The sequence below is a fragment of the Podarcis erhardii genome (genome assembly GCF_964252035.2).
Source record: "Podarcis erhardii genome assembly, chromosome: Z".
NCBI classification, from domain to species: Eukaryota; Metazoa; Chordata; class Lepidosauria; order Squamata; family Lacertidae; genus Podarcis; species Podarcis erhardii.
Genome location: NC_138504.1, coordinates 25,434,583 through 25,458,695, shown reverse-complemented (window position 1 = coordinate 25,458,695; position 24,113 = coordinate 25,434,583). Strand labels below are relative to the sequence as shown.

The 24,113-nt window shown below is 43.5% G+C and overlaps 1 protein-coding gene across 1 annotated transcript in view; it reads right to left on the bottom strand.

Moving 5' to 3' along the window:
- Nucleotides 1-24,113, bottom strand: part of COL4A5 (collagen type IV alpha 5 chain) — a 135,773-nt gene that overhangs the window by 61,340 nt on the left and 50,320 nt on the right. The window contains exons 3-18 of the mRNA XM_081846897.1: nucleotides 18,714-18,803; nucleotides 16,906-16,950; nucleotides 14,962-15,006; nucleotides 14,778-14,840; nucleotides 12,779-12,832; nucleotides 10,828-10,854; nucleotides 8,514-8,594; nucleotides 6,298-6,360; nucleotides 5,106-5,141; nucleotides 4,954-4,995; nucleotides 4,751-4,843; nucleotides 3,853-3,906; nucleotides 3,697-3,753; nucleotides 1,456-1,500; nucleotides 1,315-1,368; nucleotides 222-263 (exon numbers count right to left, since the gene is read on the bottom strand). Coding sequence (XP_081703023.1) covers nucleotides 222-263; nucleotides 1,315-1,368; nucleotides 1,456-1,500; nucleotides 3,697-3,753; nucleotides 3,853-3,906; nucleotides 4,751-4,843; nucleotides 4,954-4,995; nucleotides 5,106-5,141; nucleotides 6,298-6,360; nucleotides 8,514-8,594; nucleotides 10,828-10,854; nucleotides 12,779-12,832; nucleotides 14,778-14,840; nucleotides 14,962-15,006; nucleotides 16,906-16,950; nucleotides 18,714-18,803 — 891 coding nt within the window. The remainder of the gene's footprint in view (nucleotides 1-221; nucleotides 264-1,314; nucleotides 1,369-1,455; nucleotides 1,501-3,696; nucleotides 3,754-3,852; nucleotides 3,907-4,750; nucleotides 4,844-4,953; nucleotides 4,996-5,105; nucleotides 5,142-6,297; nucleotides 6,361-8,513; nucleotides 8,595-10,827; nucleotides 10,855-12,778; nucleotides 12,833-14,777; nucleotides 14,841-14,961; nucleotides 15,007-16,905; nucleotides 16,951-18,713; nucleotides 18,804-24,113) is intronic.

Here is a 24,113-nt window from a genome sequence, read left to right as displayed (position 1 = left end):
TGATCCGCGCATGCCCAGATGCACCGTCGTGTCTTACGTTCCATTCAGGATGCGGAACAGATCCCGTTTGCATCCCAAGGTACCACTGTATAATACCACTTTGTAACATTTTACAATTACAACACAAAACATTAAAAGTAAGTGAATTAAATGAACATAATCAACATGCCACATGGGAACTTAAGGGAGGGAGGAAACAGAATGAATGGGCAGAAACTTACATGTCCAGGAGGACCAGGAAGACCAGCGTCACCTTTACTGCCCTGCCCCAAAAAAAAATCAGCAAGTTTAATAGGGAAGCAGGGCCACTCACTTGACTTTGCTAAGAAACAAGCTCCACCAAGCCCCCGCAGAATCATAGAGATGGAAGGGACCACAAGGGTCATCTAGTCCAAACCCCTGCAATACAGGAATCTTTTGCCCAACATGGGGCTTGAACCCACAACACCAACTGAGCTACCAAGGCATGTCTCCTTAAGATGACGCTATTCCGTCAAAACAGAGAGAGCCAAGGGAGGCAGGGCCATTCCATTGGCTTGCTAAGAACACAGTATACAGTGGTAACCCGAGTTAAGAACTTACTTTGTTCCGGAGGTCCGTTCTTAACCTGAAACTGTTCTTAAGCTGAGGTACCACTTTAGCTAATGGGGCCTCCCGCTGCCGCCACACGATTTCTGTTCTTATCCTGAAGCAAAGTTCTTAGCCTGAAGCACTATTTCTGGGTTAGCGGCGTCTGTAACCGGAAGCGTCTGTAACCCGAGGTACCACTGTAACTTTTACCTCCTCTTCTCCTTGAACTGCTGTCGTTTTCTTGCCATTTTAAGAACTTTGCATCAAAGAAATGGATTCATTTCCCCCCTGCTCCCTATCAACCAATTTTCATTTTGTATCATGCCCTTTATATTACTGGTTCTCAAACTTTCCGCCCTCTGCAGACCATTCAAAAATAGTCAAGGATCTTCTTGGCAGACCACTTAGCCTAGAGACCTTCCCCTGACTTTCTGCGAGCTATGGCTTTATTCCTCTGAGGAAGGCAGAGCCTCCCCCTGTCATTTCTGGTCCATCCCACAAACCTTCCACACAGACCACAAGGACCTGGGAATGATGAAGTAGCCACTGAAGCCACTCTGGAGAGATGCTGTTGCAAGCTACCTGAACAAAACTTTCAAACCACTGCTGATCCCCGGACCACACCTTGGGAGCCTATTTTAGATTGCAAGCCAACTAGAAGAGTTCTTTTTGGCTCCAGAGTGGGGTGAAAATACTTCAGACAAACAAATAAAATGAGCTTTCCATGTTGCAAAACATACTCACTTTCTCTCCATCTCTTCCTGGAAAACCAGGTATACCACGACCTCCAGGCAAACCCTATGATGGAGAGAGAAGAAATCAATCCTCAAAAAACTTAAACTGTGAAAGGTCATTATAGAAGGAAGAAAAATGCAATAGACTCACAGGCAAGCCAGGTTGACCAGATTCTCCGTCCTTGCCAGGTTTCCCCTTTAAAATACAAATGTGTATTGAAAAAGCAATCAAGCAGATTCGGAAGCACAAATATGCTACTGACATTGCGCTGTTCATACCACTTGCTAAAATAATATGAAAAATGTCTCTCCAGCGCAACTTTCTGGAAGAATACCAACAGGCAGGCAACCCCCATAGTAAGCATGGGTAATTAAAACAAGGACCAAGGCTGACAATGACAGGAGTAAAAAGCACAGCAAACAGATGATGGCATGAATTCTTAGGGCAATGTAACAGACAAACAAACTTGGGCTCTATGTGAGTTTCTGGATTTAATACAGTACAATGGGTTGTTTTTTAATCTTATTTTTACAAAATAAAAATTTGTAATTGTTTTAATTGAGACCACACCTCCTTTTCCTCTTGGTATGCCTTATTAATGGCTTCATAAATCACAGAGCTGTACCCTGTATTACTTCTTCTTTGCAACTGTGACAACTTATTCTTAAAAAAAACCACCAACCTATGTTTTCTTTCATTTCTTCTTTTTGCAGACTGTTTGTTATTAAAATTCAATTTTAAAAATTCAGAAAAGGAAATACTCCCAGGGTGATTCTGTAATATTTATCAATGCAAATTACAGGAAGATCTTTTTTGGAGGGGACGATTCTCAAAGTCCCTTTGATAAAGTAGAAAGCATAGTGTGGCCAAAGAAATTATTAAAAGACTGGCTTTCTAAAACAACAAAAACAAAAGGCAAGGGGGGACCTAGTGAATTTCTCCAAAAGAAAAGAAAAGAAAAGAAAAGAATGAAAAGAAGAGTTTTGAATATAAACAGTGGCATCTTGTGCATTGAGCTGTAGAAAACGAAACCCAGAGCGCTACCATATACCTTCCCCACCACAAAGGAATTAAGATTGTCATGTTGGTTTTAGGATGGAAATTATGAACAATAAATCACTTGCATTCCTAAGATGTGCTAAATTTACAGCTCACCCTTGACGGGTGACAGAATCCACAAGGATAGCAGTTTTGGGGGGGATTCTAAGATTTTCTTACTAGCATGTGTCTGATAAGAAAATAAATTAACAGTGGCTAAAGCTGGTTGTTTCAATATGTATTAAAATATTGCTGATGAACACGCTTCAGGAGGAAAAAAATGAAAGAATCCTTGGAATAACTTTACAACATATGGAAATCACACTCTAAGGAGTGGTTGCAAAGCCAGTGCTCACAGTGTGGTTTCCATGTTTTGTAAAGTTAATGCTTTGTAAACATGGGCTTTGCAGCCACTTCTTACTATTTCAGCTCTTTGGGAGACAGTTTTGTGAGTCTGTTAAGGTTTCTTGTTACAGTGGTGCCTCGTAAGACGAAATTAATTCGTTCCACGAGTTGCTTCGTCTTGCGATTTTTTTGTCTTGCGCAGCGCGGATTCCCTGGGTATTAACGGCTTTAAGAAAAAGGAAGCAAACCCGCAAGACGTTTTCGTCTTGCAAAGCAAGCCCATAGGGAAAATCGTCTTGCGAAGCAACTCAAGAAACGAAAAACCCTTTCGTCTTGCGCGTTTTTCGTCTAGCGAGGCATTTGTCTTGCAAGGTACCACTGTATAATTTAAATATCTAAGCTTCGTGTGGCAGAGTCTAATGCCTGTGAGTTCTGTGAATGCTTCAACAATCCTTTTATGTGGAGATTGTTATCCCATTCTGTATTTATTGGATTTGAAATTGTGTTTTTATATACTTTTTATCGTTTCTGCTTTATTGTTAAATCACCTGAGGATGTTTCGTGGTGAGAGATTTGGAAATGAAATCAATAAATGTATTTACATCTTCTGGTCTGCCATGACTGGATGTGGTTTATCTGTAGGCCCCAGCCGCTCAATGAAACATGCATCAACACCCCCTTCTCCCCCAAATAATGAGCCTTTGTAGGAGTGCGATCTGCTGGCCCAGGTGATCAGGTTTTTCTCTGTTAATAGTTGCCAGTGCCCACTCCAAGGATAGAACAGGAATCAGCCCAGTTTAAATTAAACCCAGAATAAAAAACCTGCATTCTGGTGTGTGCCATCAATGAGGCCCTTCTTGTCCAGGGAAAACCACTGACCAACCCACTATCTTAGCGGACCATAGGAGAAAGGAAAATTTCTTACCCAGTATTTGGTGACCCAACCTGAATCCCCAAAGTTATACAAGGTCTGGAAAGATAAACGTTGAGTTCAAAGAAGTTACTTACCCTTTTGCCTGGTTCTCCTTGTTCACCCTTTTCACCTTTTCCACCACCGGGAAGACCCTGGAAAAAAGGAAGCACATCGTCAGCACCCGTGACCACAAAGATGTTTAGTGCACTTTGCTATGATTTCAAAAATGACTCAGAAAGGAATTGACTTACAGGAGGACCTGGAAACCCAGGGGGACCTGTGGGGCCTCGGTCACCTGGAACGCCCTGTCAAGCATGGGGGAAGAGAGAGAAAGACGATATAGTTGAAAATACATCACTGCCCTTGAGGACTTAATATTTCGCTCCCATCTAAGGTACAATGCCCCAGCAGGATTTATTTGTTTTCATTTGCTTTTCTATTACAGTTCTTCATTGGTATATTAACATTAGTACAACAACTGTTGCATAAAAAAAAATGATAAGAAAAGAAAAAAGAAAGAAAACTTATTTTCATATATTTCCCTTCCACTCCTATCCCTGGTTTCCTCTCTATTCCCAACCTATCTGTGTATTCTTGTTCTAAATTTTCCTCTCTCCTCCTCTTTATCTCATGTTATAATTTGCGCTGCTGAATTATGAGCATCCTGCTAGATTGATTGTCTTATTATGTTCCAGCAGAATTTAGAGGCATCTGCTATGTGAGGCAGGCTGTGTCCCTCTTTCCATATACACCTCTCCCCTCACTCAGCAGAAGTCAACAGCAAAAGCAAGCAAAAACCCCACCCAAATTTAAAAAAATTAAAAACAGTTAAAACAATTGTAGCAGCAGCCCCGCCTCTGCTTTGTAGCTGGTGCTGCAGGCAAGAGATGCAGATTTGCTGCAGATGCAGAGATCACAGGAGTTAGTAGGTGGTCAAGCCTGCATTTTGGGCTGCACAAAGTATGTTTGGAGGAAGTGCAAGCGAATGGGGCAGGCAGCGAAGGCAGGGGCATTAACACTCTCCTCCAGACAATGGGCCGGATGGGATGGGGGAGTGTGGTACAGTGTGACCCACTGATGCAAACCAGAGCAACCCATGAAGGTTGGCTGAAGGAAGAATGCCTGTGGAACCATCTTCCTCTCACTTACCTGATCACCTTTCTGAAACTCTACATCATTTGTTCTTTTCTGTTCGCCAAGCTGTCCTGGGGGTCCCGGGGGTCCTTGGAGTCCCTGCTCACCCTAATTCCCGCAGGAGACAACAAGGCACGTTAACATCATTAGGCCACTCTCATAGAAGCAGTACCAAGAATGAGCAGAATCAAATCTCCACTTCCATGCCCCACACTTACCTTTTCTCCTTTTGGCCCTTGGAAGTTCAAGCCCATGTTGCCCTAAAAGGAATTTGAAATGATAAGAAGAAGAAGACAACGACAAACCCTAAGTACATGAGACTGAATGCAAACAACCAAACAAGGACAAACACTGTTAAAATATACTATACCTTAGGACCCGGTAGTCCTGGGGGGCCGGGAGGACCCTGAAAATGACAAACACGGCAGTCAATCTCCAGGACTACTTCTGTAACCCCACAAGATAAATCCATGCTGGTCTTCTGAGAAACAGAGCATTAGCTCTGTTGTTGCTATTTATTTATTTATTGTTTCTTTCCTTTCTTTTATAGTGACAAATAAATAAATCAGGGGAAGGGGAGAAAAGAAAAACTCCACCCCAGGTTTATCACTTGGAATATACTTAATTGTAATGGAAGAGAAAGGGGGACTCCAGGAGAGGGCTGCATCTGCTCACAGGCAACATTTGGGAAGGGGGTGCACTTATTACACCCACTTATCTCCCCAGTTTTCCCCACCACAGGGGAAAACAGGAAGAGATATTGCGGGCAAGTTATCCAAATCACCACACTGCACTTGCTTTCCAAACTTCAATTTGAAACCTACTTTTAGGTGTCATTTCCCATTCCTGTTTGGAGAGTGAGCATGAACTATAGTTGGCTAATTCATATATCATGGTAAACTGTGGTTTGCACTAAACAAGAAACTCAAAGTCAAGCCACATCTGGGAAGGGAGCAACATGAGCCCACAGCTTGCTCCTGATCACATATATACACCGCAAAGGAAACATAGTTGTCTAGAGATCAAATCTCAGTGGCCTGGTTGAAGCAATCCTTCAACCATAGTTTAGAACATGGTTTGAATTGTGCCACTGATATTTGATCCCTAGACTAGAATGCTTTGCAAGTGATGTGCATATGAGAAAGGATAGCCTGTTTCGGAAGAAGGCAAGTGGGATTCTAAATTCTGTATTTATTATACTCATATAACATAACAGTGTGGGAGCTATTTTTCTGCAAATATGATCCCCAGACATCTCCAGGGATATGTGCATAAGGGAGCCATATGGGTTGGGTCAAAGGTATGGTTCTTTCACATGCAAAACTCCATACATTGGACCTTTGATATAAATCCCTGCTCCCTAGGAAATTGTTACAGTTCACCCTGATGCAAACATGGACCTGTCGTGATGACCAGGACAAGAGAAAGGGGCATAGGCCATAGACCTGGGCAACCTGTTTGCCCCCACCACTTCTGAAACCACAAGTTGGGCAGCTACAAACACTTTTCTTTCACCATCTACTCATTCTGCAAGCCAGATGGAGGTCATCAAGGAAACGTACCAGCAAACCTGGGGGCCCAGGAGGACCAATAGGGCCCTGTGCTCCAGTGGGACCTGCGGGGCCCTGGAACAAGAGAAGAAAAGAAAGAGTCAAACTGTGGGCAAGAGGAAACCCACAGCAAACTCCAGGGCAGGTGCCAGAGACTTGTTGCCTTCCAAATCCAATTCCCACCAGTCCCAGCAAGCACAGCCAGTGGTCAGGAGTTGAAGTCCCATCAACTTCTGGAGAGCTGCCTACCCTTGCTATGTGCTTCTGCAGCTATCTCTCACTTGCATTTCAGAAAACAGTGTTTACAATTCCCTCTCTTCCATTGTGACCAGAGCTCTCCCCTTAGGAACCTCAGCTGCTTGCTCCTCATTTGTCTGCGTTTCTATTGTGTAGCAGGGAGAGGGTGGCATAGAGCACACTCCTCAGGGAGGGGAGCCTCTGGTTTATTTATTATTATTTATTAGGGCCAGGGGATATCTGGTTTTCACCAGCTAAATGTCGTAATATATTGATATATCATGATGTCTGAAATAAGGATGGAGGTATGTAGAAGCATTGGCTGGCTCCACAGTTTTTCCTGCATCATGATTTTTGCATAGCACACACACATCATGATTCACAATATATTGCGGGGTCAAAAATTATGAAACCCAATATCATGATATGGACTTCAAACTGGTTGTGGACAAAGTATCGCCCAGTCCTGTTACATATTTTACTGCCTTATATCCCCCCCTTTTTTTCTCTCTCTCCAAGGAGCTTTGGGTGGTGTAAGCACTTCTTCCCCTCCCAAGTTTATCCTCAACACAACCTTGTAAGGTGGTTAGGCTGAGGGATAATGAATGGCTCAATGTCACCCAGTAAACTTCATGGATGAGTGTGGATTTGAATCCTGGCCTCCCGGTGTCAATGCCCAACACTCTAATCACTGCACCAGATTGCTGTTCACACTGGAGAGGAGAGGTTTAGAAAGGCTTTGATGTCTTCAGCTCACACAGAAACAAATCAATGGAATGAACGAATTGCACTGGTGTTTTGACCCCTGCTCAATTCAAAGAACAGACCCACTAAAAATAAGCCGCTCATCTGGGAGACAAACAGAGCTTCCTGATGTGCTTGTACTGATGCTGGGCACAAAACTGTGGAACTGTGAGAGAATCAGATAGCAGGACGAAACAGTGAGGCAATTGTTAGGACAAACTGCAAACAAAGCTGTTTTTTCTTTTGGAACCAACTTCCTGGATTTCATCGTTTCCGAACAGAAACCTGTGAACTCCATTTCTGAACATGCACTCTCTTCTGCCTATGAACTCAACAGTGTTTGCAGCACAGCCCCAGTTTGGCAATAAACACACTTACAACACACACTTTGATCTAAATAAGAGCCTGATTTTCTGGTTAAACAGCCCTATGGATGACTTTCTGTAGCTCCCAGCTGTCACCTGGTGGCTCCTTCACACAACTGCAGCTTGAAAGCAGATTCCAAAACAGTACGTAATATAAAAATGTGAATCTGGGGACCCATAAAGTTTGGTTTTACATTCAAAACAGTCCCCAGTTAATTTTAACACACCATAAACATATTACAAAGTAAAATGGAACAGTATAAATTGCAATAAATGAATAATGTACAACTAGTATATATTTTTCTAGAACTTTGTTAGTCCAGTACATAACATACTGTATTTTGCTATAAAGACATTGCTCAGTTGTCTACCCTTTCTGATCATTGCCATGTTAGTTAATTTAACCGTGTAAACTATGTCCCAACTCCCAACTCTTATAAGCCTATCTGCAATTGCAGAGATTCTCCCACAGCCACCAATCATCTGTGCAGAAGTTAAAAGATGTACAATCATTTTGTTATCATTAGATAAAAAATAACCAAACAATTCAATTAATGAGTTTATGTATTTTCTTTTTCTTTTGTATTTTCTTTTGTTGTAAATATGTATGTTTTCTAATTTGTACTTAATAAAAAAATATTTTTTAAAAATAATGAGTTTAATGGTAGTTTGAAGCCTGTTATTATTTCAATTTGTCTATTATGTGTACCCATAAAGTTCACACAAAAGTACACACAAAACCTATACCTGTATTTATTGCTCTGAATATTCAACACTTATTACTAACACTGTCATAAATGCAATTAATGCTGTGGCGCTTACTTTTTTTTTTTTTTTTTTACACAAGCAAGACATCATAAAGTGATATCTTCATCAACTTACTGGTAGTCCTGGTAGTCCTGGAAATCCTTGATCACCCTTTTGTCCTGGTTGCAAAGATGTCAGTATCTCACCTGGCTCCCCCTAAAAGGAAAAAAAAAGAAAGAAATTTGGAGTAATAAAGGAATACTCGAACATATTATAAAAGAGCTAGATCAGAAACATTTATGTCTCAAAGTGACAATTTCTTTCTTATAGGAGCTTAACTGTGCAAAAGAAACCTTCCAACCATTTTTTTTTTAACTTAGAAATTTCCCTGTGGGAACTCATTCATAATATTTTTCTGACCAATGATTTGAAGTATACAGGGGTTGTGTTCAAAAGTTGTGGCTAAACCATAGTTCAGTATGACAAAAACAAGCTTCAGGCTTGCACCCTCTTCCCTCGCATCTCCTGCTCTGCTGCTGTCACATGGAAGAGACGGTTTAGTTACCGTACATTTGAATCCCAAATTGTGGTCAGTCGTAACTATGGTTTGCTGAAACAAGCCACCATCAAAAATCATAGATTGAAGTTGGCTTGTTTCAAACAAATCATAATGAAGATCAACCACAATTTGTCCAATTCAGATGATATAGAATCATAGAGTTGTAGAGTTGGAAGGGACTCCAAGGGTCATCTAGTCCAACCCCCTGTGATGCAGGAATGTCAGCTAAAGCACCCATGGCAGATGGCTATCCAACCTCTGCTTAAAAGCCTCCAATGAAGGAGAGTCCACAACCTCCTGAGGGAGATTGTCCCACTGTCCAAAAGCTCTTCCTGACCTCCTAGTCAGAATCTCCTTTCTTGTAACTTGAGCTATTGGTTCGAGTCCTACCCTCCAGAGAAGGGAAAAACCCATGTTTGTTCCCTCTTCCATGTGGCAGCCCTTGAGATATTTGAATTTGGCTATCATATCTCCTCTCACTCTCCGCTTTTCCAGGCTAAACATCCCCAGCTCCCCCAACTGTTCCTCATAAAGCTTGCTTTCCAGGCTCTTGATCATCTTGGTTGCCCTTCTTTGCACATGCTCCAGCTTGCCAACACCCTTAACTTGTGGTGCTCAGAACTAGACATAGAATTCCAGGTGTGGTCTGACCAAGGCAGAATAGAATGGTACTATTACTTCCCTTGTGCTGGACACTATATAATTCTCTTGATGCAGCCTAGGATAGTGTTAGCTTTTTTTGCTGCTGCATCACACAGTGATTCACACTGTTGACTCATGTTAAACTAGTGGTCCACCAAGACCCCTAGATCCTTTTCACATGTACTGCTGGTAAGCCAGGTGTCCACCACCTGATATTTGCGCATCTGGTTCTTCCTGCCTAAGTGAAGAACCTTACATTTGTCCCTATTGAAATTCATTTTCTTAGCTTTTGTAAAGTTGCAGTTTATCACAACCAGAAGCAAAAGCTTCCCAAATCCTCCTTGCAAGAGGCTAAGGCTTACTGTGGCTCATTCTCATCAAACTAAACAGCCTTCCCCAATATTATCCCTTCCGTGAGTTTTGCACCGCATCTCCCTCCATCACTGAGCATTGGCCATGTTGGTTACACATTCTTTTTTGCAATGCTAAGTTCAGGTTATAGGACGCGGGTGGCGCTGTGGGTTAAACCACAGAGCCTAGGACTTGCCAATCAGAAGGTCGGCGGTTCGAATCCCTACGACGGGGTGAGCTCCCTTTGCTAAGTCCCTGCTCCTGCCAACCTAGCAGTTCGAAAGCACGTCAAAGTGCAAGTAGATAAATAGGTACCACTCCGGCAGGAAGGTAAACGGCATTTCTGTGTGCTGCTCTGGTTCGCCAGAAGCGGCTTAAGCGGCTTAGTCATGCTGGCCACATGACCCGGAAGCTGCATGCTGGCTCCCTCGGCCAATAAAATGAGATGAGCACCGCAACCCCAGAGTCGTTCATGACTGGACCTAATGGTCAGGGGCCCTTTTACCTTTACCTTTTTAAGTTCAGGTTCTGTGATAATTTTGCACTATAGAAATCATTGTTGTGGCCCAACACCCATGTTATAAGCTCTTTTGAACAAAACTGTGGTCACCCCATAAATTCAGTAAAGAGGGCTGCAGCATCATCTTAACTGTAGCCTTATATCTTAAATTTTCTGGTGCACTTCAGTCTGAGATGTACCTACTGGTGGCACTCACTGTAAATGAAAGAACTTCCCCCAATGCTGACATGCCAATCTCCCTTGCCCCATCCCCCCCCCCCATTTTCAACCACAAGAATGAGTTCTCAAAGTTGCTAGCTGCCAATAAAATGCATAATTAGACCAAATGTTATTGTTGAACGCTTGAGAATCAGCAGTGCATTCAAATGGCAACTTACCTTCATCCCTATTAGGCCAGGGGGACCCTGCAGCAAAAACAAAACAAAACAAAAAAAAAAACGGGGCGGGGGGGGGAGTAGAAGAAATGAATTATGAATCTTCTATTAGATAGCAAATGCAGTTTCTTCCTTGCTTCAAATTGCAGTTCACTCAAACATACAACAGGTGGAGTCAAAGACTTGAATACTGTCAAAGGTTCTTTTAGATTAGAAGAAAACCATGATTCAAGGAGCCTTGAGAGTTTGCCTCTAATAAGTCACTTGTAGCATAAACGGAGCTTCTTTTTATCAACTCTTAGGGCTCAAAACTATGTGGGACAAGAGCACAATTCAAAGATAGGTCTCTCTGCCCTGAGGTGGATGCTGAAATTTTAATATATAAAACACTCATAACAAAACAATACACTACCACCATCAGTGCAATCATCCAATAAAAACAGACTAAAGTAGAGTTAACACTAACTCATGGTGCACAAGTTTTGTACAGGTGTCTTTAAAGAAATCGAAACAATCTGTAATATGACAATTGACAACTGAACAAACTTAGCCTTGCTAGGAATTATAGATGTGTCGAATGAACAACTATGTTATAAAAACGGTTAATGTTTCTTTTGGTGGCAGCTTGCCCAGAAACTGCCAAACATTGGCGCACTGCTACAGGACTACCACAGGACTGTGCACAAGGTTGGTCTGTTGCCCTGGCTGAAAAGTTAACCTGCAAAGCAAAAGCAGCCAGAGATTAAGCAAACCCTCCATTTATTTTTTTATCATAGAATGGTAGAGTTGGAAGGGATCTTGAGCATAATCTAGTCCAACCCTCTACAATGCAGGAATATGCAGCTCTCCCATACAAGGATTGAACCTGCAGCCTTGGCGTTGTCAGCGCCATGCTCTAACCAACAGATTTATTTCATTTGTGTGCCATGAAGATCAATGGAGAAGGCCACCTCAAACTCATAGAAACTTGTGGAGAGATCTACTGTGTCTTTCTTTCACAGGTCTAAGGGTCATTCCATATCAAGTGATCCAACTTTTTTACCTCATGCCATCCAATTTTCTTAATATTTTGTACACTTGTTGAATGATCAAAACTAAGTTTAAATCTAAAATTTTAATTTTTCATCTCATCCTGTTTTTGAGTTATGAGGGTTTGAAATTTCAAAAAATAAAATGACCATTTTGGCCTTGCCGGACTACACAAAAATCTTTGAAGCTCAGCCCAGTATTGAGATATGTCAAAACTAAAAACACAAATCTCTTCAGAACTTCAAGGGCTTTAATATGATATGTCACATGATGGACTTACTTAAAATTTAAAAAATTAAGTTACACAATTAGTTCCTCTGAGTTCAATGGGGCTTACTCCCTGGAAAGTGGACACAGGATTGTAGCCTAAGGCTCACAATAAAATATCCATAGAAACACAGCACAGAAGCAAAATACAGTGAGCTAAGTTTGGGTGACATCCTATGCCAAACCATGGTTTAGTGTGAACTTAAGTGCACAAAGGTTTGTGGAAAGGTAGGAGATTACAGTTGGTGCACCCCTCCTCTCATCCTTCTGCGGCTGTGCTGCTGAGAGCTATGGTTTGCCTTAGTGTGTCATCCAAATCCAGGTTCATGGTTTGCCTCCTCCAGACAAATAATGAGCTATAAACCCAACAACAAACCTTATTTATGAGTTCATTCTATAAGACAAGCCACAAGTACTGGTTCAAACAACACCCTAAGCCAAATCATGGCTTAGGTCACAGATGTGCAGGAAAAGCAGGATTGCAGGAACAGCAAACTGGCCACACTCTCCTCTCCAGGAGCCTGCATATTTGTAAAGTCATAGTTTGGCTTAGTGTTATGTGCAAACCAGCTCAGTCAAACAGTCCCCTCAAAGCCTCAAACAGCAGCTGAAAATCAACCACATATAGCAATTACAGGAGGAAGTTTCTTGTACTTACAGGGGGGCCTTGTAAACCTGGGAAACCTGGACTGCCAGGGTAGCCACGTTCTCCCTGCAGAGGACAGAACAAAGACTTGAATGCATCACCAAATACAGCAGGAAGCCCAAATGCTGCTATAAAACGGAAGAGCAAAGGAGACAGGTGTGTTGCAGCCCCTGCTATAAGAGGGGTTATAGCAGATCTTTTTAAACATGAGGAAGGACCCCCCCCCATATACTCAATATTCTCTTATTGCATCACTTTTATTTGATATATGTGAAAAAGACTGACACTCCAAGGAAGGAGGAAAATTGCATAAGACCATGATAGACTGATGCACTTTCCATGCAGCTGGGACACCAATACTGATGTGGACACACACACATGTGTGGGCCCTATAACAAAATTTTGCAGTATATTTCCACTGGAATGTTTCTGTTCAGGGCACCTATCCAGCCTGGAAAAGCAGCTTTGCAGTCTTGGAGGCATTTATTTTATGCAAGGGCCCACAAAATTAACAACAACAACATTTTATTTATATTCCACCCATATGGCTGGGTTTCCCCAGCCACTGTGGGTTGCTCCCAGCAGAATAGTAAAAACATGATAAAACATCAAAGATTAAAAACTTCCCTAAACAGGGCTGCCTTCAGATGTCGTCTAAAAGTCAGATAGTTGTTTATTTCCTTGACATCTGATGGGAGGGCATTCCACAGGGCAGGCGCCACTACCGAAAAGGCCCTCTGCCTGCTTCCTTGTAACCTCATTTCTCATAGTGAGGGAACTAGCAGAAGACCCTTGGAGGAGGACCCCAGTGTCTGGGCTGAATGATGGGGGTGGAGACGCTCCTTCAGGTATACTGGGCCAAGGCCGTTTAGAGCTTTAAAGGTCATCACCAGCACTTTGAATTGTGCACTGGGAGCCAATGAACATCCTTTAGGACTATTGTTATATGGTCTCGGTAGCCACTCCCAGTCACCAGTCTAGCTGCCGCATTCTGGATTAGTTGTAGTTTCCTAGTCACCTTCAAAGGTAGCCCCATGTAGAGCAAACTGCAGTAATTCAAGGAGGAGATAACAGAGCATGTACCACTCTGGCAAGACAGTGCGTAAGTAGGTCTCAGCCTGCGTACAAGATGGAGTTGGTAGACAGCTGCCCTGGATGCAGAATTGACCTGTGCCTCCAAGGACAGCTTTGAGTCCAAAATGACTCCCAGGTTGCGCACCTGGTCCTTCAGGGGCACAGTTACCCCATTCAAGACCAGGGAGTCCCCCAAACCCACCCACCCCCTGTTCCCCAAAACCAGTAATTCTGTCTTGTCAGGATTCAACCTCAATCTGTTGGCTGCCATCCATCCTCCAAACACCTCTGGACACTCACACAGGACCTTCACAGGTTCTGATTTGAAGGAGGGGTAGAGCTGGGTGTCATCCACATACAGTACTGGTGAACACCCAGCCCCAAATATCCTCTGTCTCACAAACACACACAAATTATTTTAATTTTGCAGTTATATCTGCAATGCTGACAAAGGCCCAGAAAATGAGTGTGCTCTCCTAATGCCTACTGCTCAGTATTGTAGCCCTCAATCTTCACAGGAAAGCCCAGTTCCTTCAGGCACTTACTACCCCTAGACAGTACCACCCGGTCATTATAAAAACTTTTTAAGAACTGGTGCCAGCATCTGATTTTTACCTCTTCTCTCCCTGCCCCTGTTTCCTTGTGTGTCATGTTTTTGTTTTAGAATGTAAGCCTGTGGGCAGAGACTGCCTTGTTTGAACTGACTGCTTGTAAGCCATTCACGGAACCTATTTGGCTGGAAAGCAGGAGAAACAAATGCTATAAATAAATAAAAATAAGATATCTGAATGGAAAACATATAGCTCAGGGGTAGCCAACATGATGTTCTCCAGATGTTATTAGACTCCAACTCCCATCAGCCCCAGCCAGCATGGCCAATGTTCAGGGATGATGGGAGTGCAGCAGAGCTATACATTTCCATCAGAACCAGTCCCACCTTTGTTCCATTGCATCCTGGGATACCTGGAGGTCCTGGAGCCCCATCCTGACCTGGTAGCCCCTGCAAAGTGGAAAGAAAAGAAGCACAATCACATTCAAGCAACACAGTGTGTACGCTCCAGAACAAAACAGTGAATTCTGCCATTGTTATTTCAGTATTGCTGTAAGCAAAGCTTACTTACAGGAAGTCCTGGTGTTCCCGGAAAGCCTGGTAGACCTGGAGGACCCTGAAGATGAGAAACAACCACACTCATGTTTAGATAAAAGGGATGAAGGAACTGTTTTTCAAAAAGAGTTATCAGCCACAACTAGTTTGGTGTGTTGAGGTGGGGAGCCACTCCCAACAGTCTGAGCCAGCATGGCCCATGGTGTGTGATGATGGGAATTGTAGTCCGGCAACATCCAGAGAGCACCAGGTTCCCCACCTCTAGAGCCTCTTCAACAGGGAACAAGGAGCACCCTCTACTTACCTGGTGCTCTGGGTAGCTTCATGGGCTGGGGAAGGGCTGCAGCGGAGTGGCAGAGCATCTACTTTGCATACAAAAGGTCCACAGTTATCCCTGGCATCTCCAGGTAGGGCTGGGGAAGACTCTCTGCCTGAAACCCTGGAGAGCCACCGCCAATCAGTGTAGACCAGGGTTTCTCAAACTTGGGTCTCCAGCTGCTTTCGGACTACAGTTTCCATCATCCCTGACCACTGGTTCTGCTAGCTAGGGAGGATGGGAGTTGTGATCAACAGCTGAGGACCCAAGTGTGGGAACCCTGGAGTAGACAATACTGCCTTCGTGTGAGAAGAAGAATGAAGAAAGGTCCAAACACTGTGCTTCTATCTAACAGTGTTTATTTACAAGAAAATATAGCAATAATTCCATCAGAGCTGGAACACATCCTTGCTCTTTCTCTCGCTCTCGGAGCAGAAGTGAAACTAACTTCACAGACAAAGGAATTACGTAACTTCCCGTAGAAGCCCCTCCCAGGTACAGGACACTCAGAAGGTTAACCCATTAACTACCATACTCCACAATACAGTGGTACCTCAGGTTAAGAACTTAATTTGTTCCGGAGGGCCGTTCTTAACCTGATACCGTTCTTAACCTGAGGTACCACTTTAGCTAATGGGGCCTCCCGCTGCACGATTTCTGTTCTCATCCTGAAGCAAAGTTCTTAACCTGAAGCACTATTTCTGGGTTAGCGGAGTCTGTAACCTGAAGCGTCTGTAACCCGAGGTACCACTGTACTGAGTTAACTGAACGCAATGGTCTGACCTTTTACAAGGCAGCATTCTATGTTCCAAAGGCATGAATTGCATTGACAGCATGTAGGCCCATTCATGGAGTGGCTCCACTAAATGAATTGTACCCAAGGCCCTATGTGGAGCTAGCAATGGTGTTGAAGAGAATTCTTGCTGCCTGGTGCATGTACCCATAAGAAACATGCCAGGGGCACACATGTGTATTATGGAAATGCAGGGTGGGGTAGGGAAATGTACCTGTAATATAAAAAGTTTGCAAAGAACCCCCAAGGCACTGGTGAGCCTCTGCCAGTCACCTGCTCTTAGCAAAATTCAGAGACACACATTACAACAGGTGTGGGGAAGCTTTTACCCTCCAGATGTTGCTGGACTCCAAGTCCCATCAGCCCCAGTCAGCACAGCCAATGAACAGGGATTTGGGGGGGACAGACATCTAGAGTGCCAAAGGTTCCTCATCTCTACATTATTGCTTTGGCTGTTGTGTTTTGCTTAAAGCGTGGCACATATTGCCTCAAAAATACACCACTTACTTTCAGTGGTGTTTGGTACCCACTGGGGTTGGTGGGGCAGAAGGCAGAGAGACCAACGGTGGGTGGAGCCCAAGCCAGTGACTTGCAAAGCAGCCAATGACAGACTAATTTCTGTTTTGTTCCCATCCTTCTCCCATCCTGCTGAGTTCTTAAAGAATCAACACTTAGGAGGAGGAAGCTGACAGCCACTTACACTGGCATGCAGTAAGATGGCTCTTAGGTGGGGGTGGACTGTGGTCAGTGGGGCAGCACCCCTTTTGCCTCCACTGCTTATTTTGCTCTCGTCCTGTTGCCGCTCTCCACCCCCCAGTAACTGCATTTCAGAAAATTAAAACATCACTTACTCTAATTCCTTTGGGTCCAGGTGGCCCTGGGAATCCATCATCCCCCTGGAAAAAGAAAAACATGGGGCAGGGAAAAGAAGAGGAGGAGAAAAGTGAGCAATGAGTTAACATGAATTCAAAGACAGACATTGAAATCCACTTTTTCATTTAGCCTTAATTACAAAGACAACGCTCGTGCTTTTTGCATTATTTCAGACAGCTTGGCTGCATAACAGGAAATTTCAATTCCATGCCCCACCCCCAAATCACACAGAAGTTTTTCTAGGTTCCTTATGAAAATCCTAGATCAGGCGTGGGGAACCTTTGGCCCTCCAGATGTTGCTGAACAACAGCCCCCTCATTCCTGGCCATTGGCCATGCTTGCTTGTACTTCAGCAACATGTGGAGAGCCAAAAGTTCCTCACCCCATTCCAGAGAAACAAAGGTGCTCTTAAGTCTCAGGTCAGCATATTTACTTGCAAGAAAATCCTACTGAAACCAAAGGATCTTATTCCCATGTAAATGGTCAGAATCAACTTCCAATACAATAAAAGCATGTAAACACAGAAATCCAGAAAGTTCCCAAGCAAATGGATTTGTGCTTAATTAATTCCTGAATTGCCTTTTACATACAAGGTTCAACCAAGGCAATTTGCAGACATATCATAAAAACAGTTTCTTCTTTTTTAAGGGAGGATAAAAAGTCAGGTTTACAAAATAAGAGATCTTTTCACCCAGCTGGAAAACCTTCTCAAAACAAAAATGCCTTTAATTCTCCACAAAAAGTGCAGATAGTAGGGGCCTATAGTATCTCAGGCAGAAGCTGTTCCACAGAACAGGAGCAACAAAACAGAAAGCTCTGCTCCGAGTTACTGCAGCACAAGTGTCTGACATTTTTGGGATGTGGAAGAAAAGCTGTCCTGCAGAAACCAATGATCTACTGGGTATATGAGGGATAAGGTGGTCCCTCAAGTAAATTTAGGATGAGGCTTCTTAGGCACCAGTGATGTGATGTGGACATTTTTATTTTATGTGATCAAATCATACTAGTCATGGCCCTGGAATCCTGGGATACAGTGTCCTCATGCACCAGTATCCCCCAAGAAGGAGATAGCTCCATGCCCCAGTGCTTTCTATGTGGAGCTCTTGACACTGAAGCCTGCATCTCATCCATTGAACCCCAAGGAGACACTTCCACCACTAGACTCTCACAACTGAGTGAACAGCTCTTCAGATAATTCAGGAAACATATTTGCGTTTCCCCCAACTAAATGCCCACTGCTTGAAACCCTAGAAGAAAGTCCTTGCAGCTTTAGATGATGCACTTGGGCGTGGGGTGGGGGCTTTAATCACGACTGCCTGTCCCAGACCATTGAGCTGCTGCAGTTGTTCCAGGCCAGTGATGAGACAGCTTGCAGAATGCTCCTGAATTTATTGAAGGCAGGGGGCAGGTAGAGAGCTTTCTCCCACTATCATGTCCCTTATTAATTCAATCTTCCTTGAATTAGGATAGGTGACTTTAAATAAATATATAAACCCATATATATATGCCACATGTTGCCATCTAAATAGATCCTCTGTGAGACGATTAATTTCAGAGTCTAAAACTAGACCAGCTGGCTGGTCCAATAACTCAACTTCTTCTTACCTTACCTTTGTGTTTCTTGGCCAACACAGAAATAGTTCCACGTGTACGAGAGATGTTAAAAGGAACACCTGCTCTGATGCAGTGAACACTATCTAAATGTCTGGACTACTGAAGCCATATTAGATATTTTATAGATCATGGCAACATGAGGCATTCATCATCATTCTGTTGAGCTACTCACTTTTTCGCCTCGTGACCCAGCTGGCCCTTCTGGTCCAGGAAATCCAGGTAAGCCTGGTTGTCCTTCTAAACCTGGGAAGCCTCTCTCACCCTGCAAAATAATAATAATAATAAAATGAATGGAATTAAGAATTCTCACTATATAGTATGTAGAATCATTGTTTTCTCTTGGTATTTTCCATCAAAAAACTCTTCCCATTTGCTATAAGAAACGCCATTTGTTTAACCATGCCAAATTCCTGTGTGCTGAATCTGCATCAGGAATTCCAGCAAACATCAAAATGGGATCCATTTGGTTCATTTGGCTCAGTTTTAGTTCCCTCACCTCCCCCCGCCTCCCAAAAAAGTATTATAGGAAAAGGCTCAGAAAAAGGAAATCAAGATGATAGAGCAACTGCCCAATCAGCAAAGGTTACAGTATTTGTGGCTTTTCAGTTTACAAAAAAAAAAAAAGGTGACTAATGGGGGACAGGATCAATGTATACAAAATTTAAACACAGTGTGGAGAAAGCTAAGAGAGAGAAGTTTTTCTCCTTTTCTCATAACACTAGAATTCATGGGCATCCAATGATGCTGAATATTGGAAGATTCAGGACAGACAGATATAGTGATGACTACCAACTTGAATGGCTTTTAAAGAGAATTATACAAACTCACTGAGTGTAAGACTATCAATGGCTACAACTTTTTCTTCCTCAAGTTGTTCTTGTTTTTTGTTTTAAAAAAAACCAATTTCCCTTCCACTGATGCCATGTTGGCTTAGGTTGAGGCCCAACCCATGTGTGTCTTAGGTGAATGAGGGAACTTTAGATCTCATATATTCAAAGACCACCACCAACAGGAATGTCCTGTTTCAGCCCCTAACAGCAGTACAGCCTTTTGCAGGTGGGCCTCTAGCGTGGACATGCTGCCCCACCAGCAGCTCTCTTCTCTGCCAGTGGAACGGTCCTTCTGCCCCATCCCAGTCTCCTCAGACAGCTGGTTGTGTCAACCAGCATGTGTCAACCAGAAGATGATGGGAAGCCCTCAAGCAAGCCTGCTGGAAGCTCCAGGCAAATGTAAGTCTTTTAGAGCAGTGTTTCCCAACCTTGGGCCTCCAGCTGTTTTTGGACTACAACTCCCATCATCCCTAGCTAGCAAGACCAGTGGTCAGGGATGATGGGAATTGTAGTTCAAAAACAGCTGGAGGCCCAAGGTTGGGAAACACTGTTTTAGAGGACAGACTGCCAACATGACACCCTCCAGAGATCAGGGACTTTAACTCTCATCAGACCCAGCGAGGAAGGTCAATGGTCATGGGGTATGGGAGCTGTTGTCCACAACACTGGGAGGGCACTATATTAACACAGCATCCAACATTTATCCGATGAAAATAGCGATGTCCTATTTAATAATAATATTCTTACTACTTATACCCCACCCATCTGACTGGGTTGCCCCAGCCACTCTGGGCAGCTTCCAAAATATTAAAAACATAATAAACATTAAAAAAACCTTCCTTATAGTGAGCTGCCTTCAGATGGCTCAGGGGTTGGATAACTCCATACCCTCCAATATTTCTCTAATGAAAATTGGGATGTCCTAAGGGAAAGCGGGACATTCCAGGATCAAATCAGAAACCAGGATGGCTTCTGTAAATCTGGGACTGTCCCTGGAAAATACTAACTATCTGCAGTAACTATCCCTGCTTTAGTGGGCCTGATGAAGACACAAGGGGAATGTGCTCCAAGATCTTCTATGTTTTTTGTTCTTAGTGATCCACTTCTGAAAGCTGGGTCAGCCTTGGCACATTGAACTAATTCTTTACATCATGGCCAAAAGGTCAACCAAATCTTGCATCCAATATATGAATTTCCCCTACAGTGAGTTGCTAATTAGTACAGGAAATAGGTGATACCTGGAAGGGATTATCTTGCACAGCTCCGTGAGCCTGCTATTTCTACTTTAATCCATTGCCAGGTTTGATCTTAACATGGCCCAAATACCTTGAATCCAGGAAAGTCCTCAAACATTCCATTCACTTTTGTATGGATTGTTTGTTTGTCCTAAGCACTAAATATGTAGCTTTGGCATGCATTCTACTATCACACCCTGTACCTAGCACGCAGGTAGTGAGGTGGTGGCAAGGTGAACAGGGGGTAAAAGGCAAAGACAGGCCCAGCCACTAGGAAACAGTTTGCAGAGTCCTAAGTGCCCAGGAGAGTAAGCCAGCCTGACTTGGGAGCTTTTCTAAGCCTCAGGAAATAGCATGCAGCCTGTTTGAAATAATCACCACTAAGATGATTCCTAATTGGTTGCACTATAGCTCTCTTCTTTTCCTTGAACATACAGTACAATCACATCTTACTCAGTTCCAGAGGCAGTACATCTCTAAATAGCACTTGCTCAGGGGCAAACACTGCTAAGGCCCTGCAGTATTAAGAGACAGAACTAGTTACATAATTCCTTTCAGTTGTTAACTGCAGTGGTTGTACTGTGGTTTGCTTGTTTTTTAACTAAGGCTGGTTATAGGATGGAGATGAGGAAGCAGTGACCCTTCAGATGTTTTTGGATGACAACACCCATCATCCCTGACTATTGGCTATTCTGGCTGGGGCTGATATGAAATGGTTCCCTAACACTGCTACAGGAAAATAAATATTTTGTGGAAGCACTTTTTAAACTTCCTGGTGGGAGGAAAGAATTTCGAAATGTGAGATTGCTATCTCTGAATTCCACCTATTTCACGCTCTTAAAATGCCCGTTTCCCTTTGGTGGATGCAGCAAGGGCAACCCTGCCTTCTGAGACCAACATACAGTGTAATTTTTCCTCGTAGAAGGCAAGTGCAGATCAGCACTGATATGCATGGAATCTGCCTTGAGAAATGTGTATGTTGGGAAACAGTGGGAAGGGTTGAATCATGGCAAAGACCTTTAATGTTCACATAGCGCAGGTGGGACTGTTCAGCAGTACACGGAACTGTAGCCTCTTGTCAGGCAGATGTTTTCCAGCATCGGAGCCCATGCAATTTGCGCAGGGATTAGTGAAGCAAAAGGTGTACATGTGGCGTTATTTGTTTTAGATACTCAACAAAGAGTGTGTGCTTCTGAATTGTTCTCATGGATTAGCTATGTTAAGCATCTGGAACAAGAGAGATGGATGACAGTTCATGCCCCGAAGAAGAACCCGCCAAGAACTTGTCCTACAGGAGGAAACTGATTAGCACAAATGGAAGCCATCAGAGTGAGATACCTTGTCCTGCATCACTGTCGTAGTCACCCATTGATATAGGCCACAATCACACCATACATCTAAAGCATTGTTATACCACTTTGACAGTCACAATTCCCCCTAAAGAATTCTGGGAGCTGCAGTTTGTGAAGAGTGCTAAGGGTTCTTAGGAGACCCTCTATTTCCCTCACAGAGCTACAGTTCTCAGAATGGTATAACCATCAATCTCTCTTCCCAGGGAACTCTTGCCCCCCCCCCCTGTTGAATAGCTGGCCTGATGTTCCTTATGCTGCAGCTAGCATGGCTGCAGCTATCATGGCCATGAGAACTGCAGAGCTTGACTACATTTTCATTTTTATCTGTACAGAAGGATATGTTGATTTTGGCTGGAAGGAAGGAAGGTTGGTTTTAAAAAACAAAATCCAAGACAGCATGGCATAGCAACATCTGATGGGCCAAAGCTTCCCCATAACTACTTCATAAACAGTTCTATCAGTTTTCATCAAACCATGTCAATGTGGAATCCTGATGAAAACCCAACTTGGATGGTCTTAAGAAAGGGAGGTGGAAGACTAGACCTATTCATGTATGATAAGGCTATCTGTTCCCTACTAGCTGTGTTGGGAATGCTAGAGGCATGGAGCCCCCTGAATTGGTGGGACTCCCAAATGTGGTGGTCTGCTATTGCACTCAGGTCCTGCTTGCAGGCTCCCCATTAGGACATCTGGCTGGACACTGTGAGAACAGGATGATGGACAAGATGGCCTGATTTAGCCACTGGCCTGATCCAGCTACAGTACTCCTCTCTGAAGTTGCAGTTGGGTGCATCTGCTACCAGCATCCATGCCTAGCTTGACCCTTTGCCTCCTGCAAAAAGCCCTCCTTGTTTGTTCAAACCACACAGCATTTATCTTTCTTTCTTTTTCTTTCTTTTATAAAAAAGGCCTTCTATCATTATGGCAGAAGTTCATAATGGTACTTTTTAAGTATGTGTGTGTGCACGCGCACACGCACACAAACAAAAACAAAGTGAAGTTTTAGCAGCACAACCTCATTTAACCTTGTATTATTGCCAAGAAGACTAAGCCTTAGGCTTAGCACACACATATGCTATGAACCTTTGGCAAGCACATTTGCCAAAATATGATCTCATTCAATTGAGCCACCTGGATAGATAGGCGTGGCCCCTGGGGTAGCTTCTGTGAGGCACCCCGAACAACTCACTGGGGGAAATTACTGCACCAACGCAGCTTGGCATTGAAAGCGTAACTCAGTGGCAAGTTTGAGAACCAAAAGAAACTGAATTGTGCTTTTCAAGTCCATTGGAAATTTACATTCACAAGCACAACCACTTATTTTATCCAGGGCGGGTTACAACAATTAAAACACAATATTGAAAAACAGTTTAAAGAAAGTTAAAATTATAGAAATAGGGTGCCTTGGAGGGTGTTAAAGTGATGTTTAAGTGAAGCAGAAACAAAAAACCAGCTTAAATCATATTCAGGAGAGCAGTGGGGAACTGTGGCTCTCCATATGCTAACAGACATCAATGCATGCTCTGCTAGCCACATCTGGAAAGCTGCAGGTTCCCCCATCCCTCAAACAGAAGAATCAATCCAACAGAGGACTGCCCTCTGCAAAGTGTAACACATGGCCACCCTAGTGACAACACAGGACAGGGCTTTATTTATGGTGGCACTAAAACAGTAAAGGTAAAGGTAAAGGGACCCCTGACCATTAGGTCCAGTCGTGATCGACTCTGGGGTTGCGGCGCTCATCTCACTTTATTGGCCGAGGGAGCCAGCGTACAGCTTCCAGTTCATGTAGCCAGCATGACTAAGCCGCTTCTGGCGAACCAGAGCAGCGCACGGAAACGCCGTTTACCTTCCCACTGTAACGGTACCTATTTATCTACTTGCACTTTGATGTGCTTTCAAATTGCTAGGTTGGCAGGAGCAGGGACTGAGCAACGGGAGCTTGCCCCGTCACGGGGATTCGAACTGCCAACCTTCTGATCAGCAAGTCCTAGGCTCTGTGGTTTAACCCACAGCGCCACCCACATCCCTTACCAAAACAGTAGAACTCCAAATGTATAGAAGTCCCTCCATAGAGACGTTCGCCTCACTCCTTCCATATTGACTCAAGGCATCAGGCCAAGGAGGAGGGACCAGAGCTCTGTAGTAGAGCATC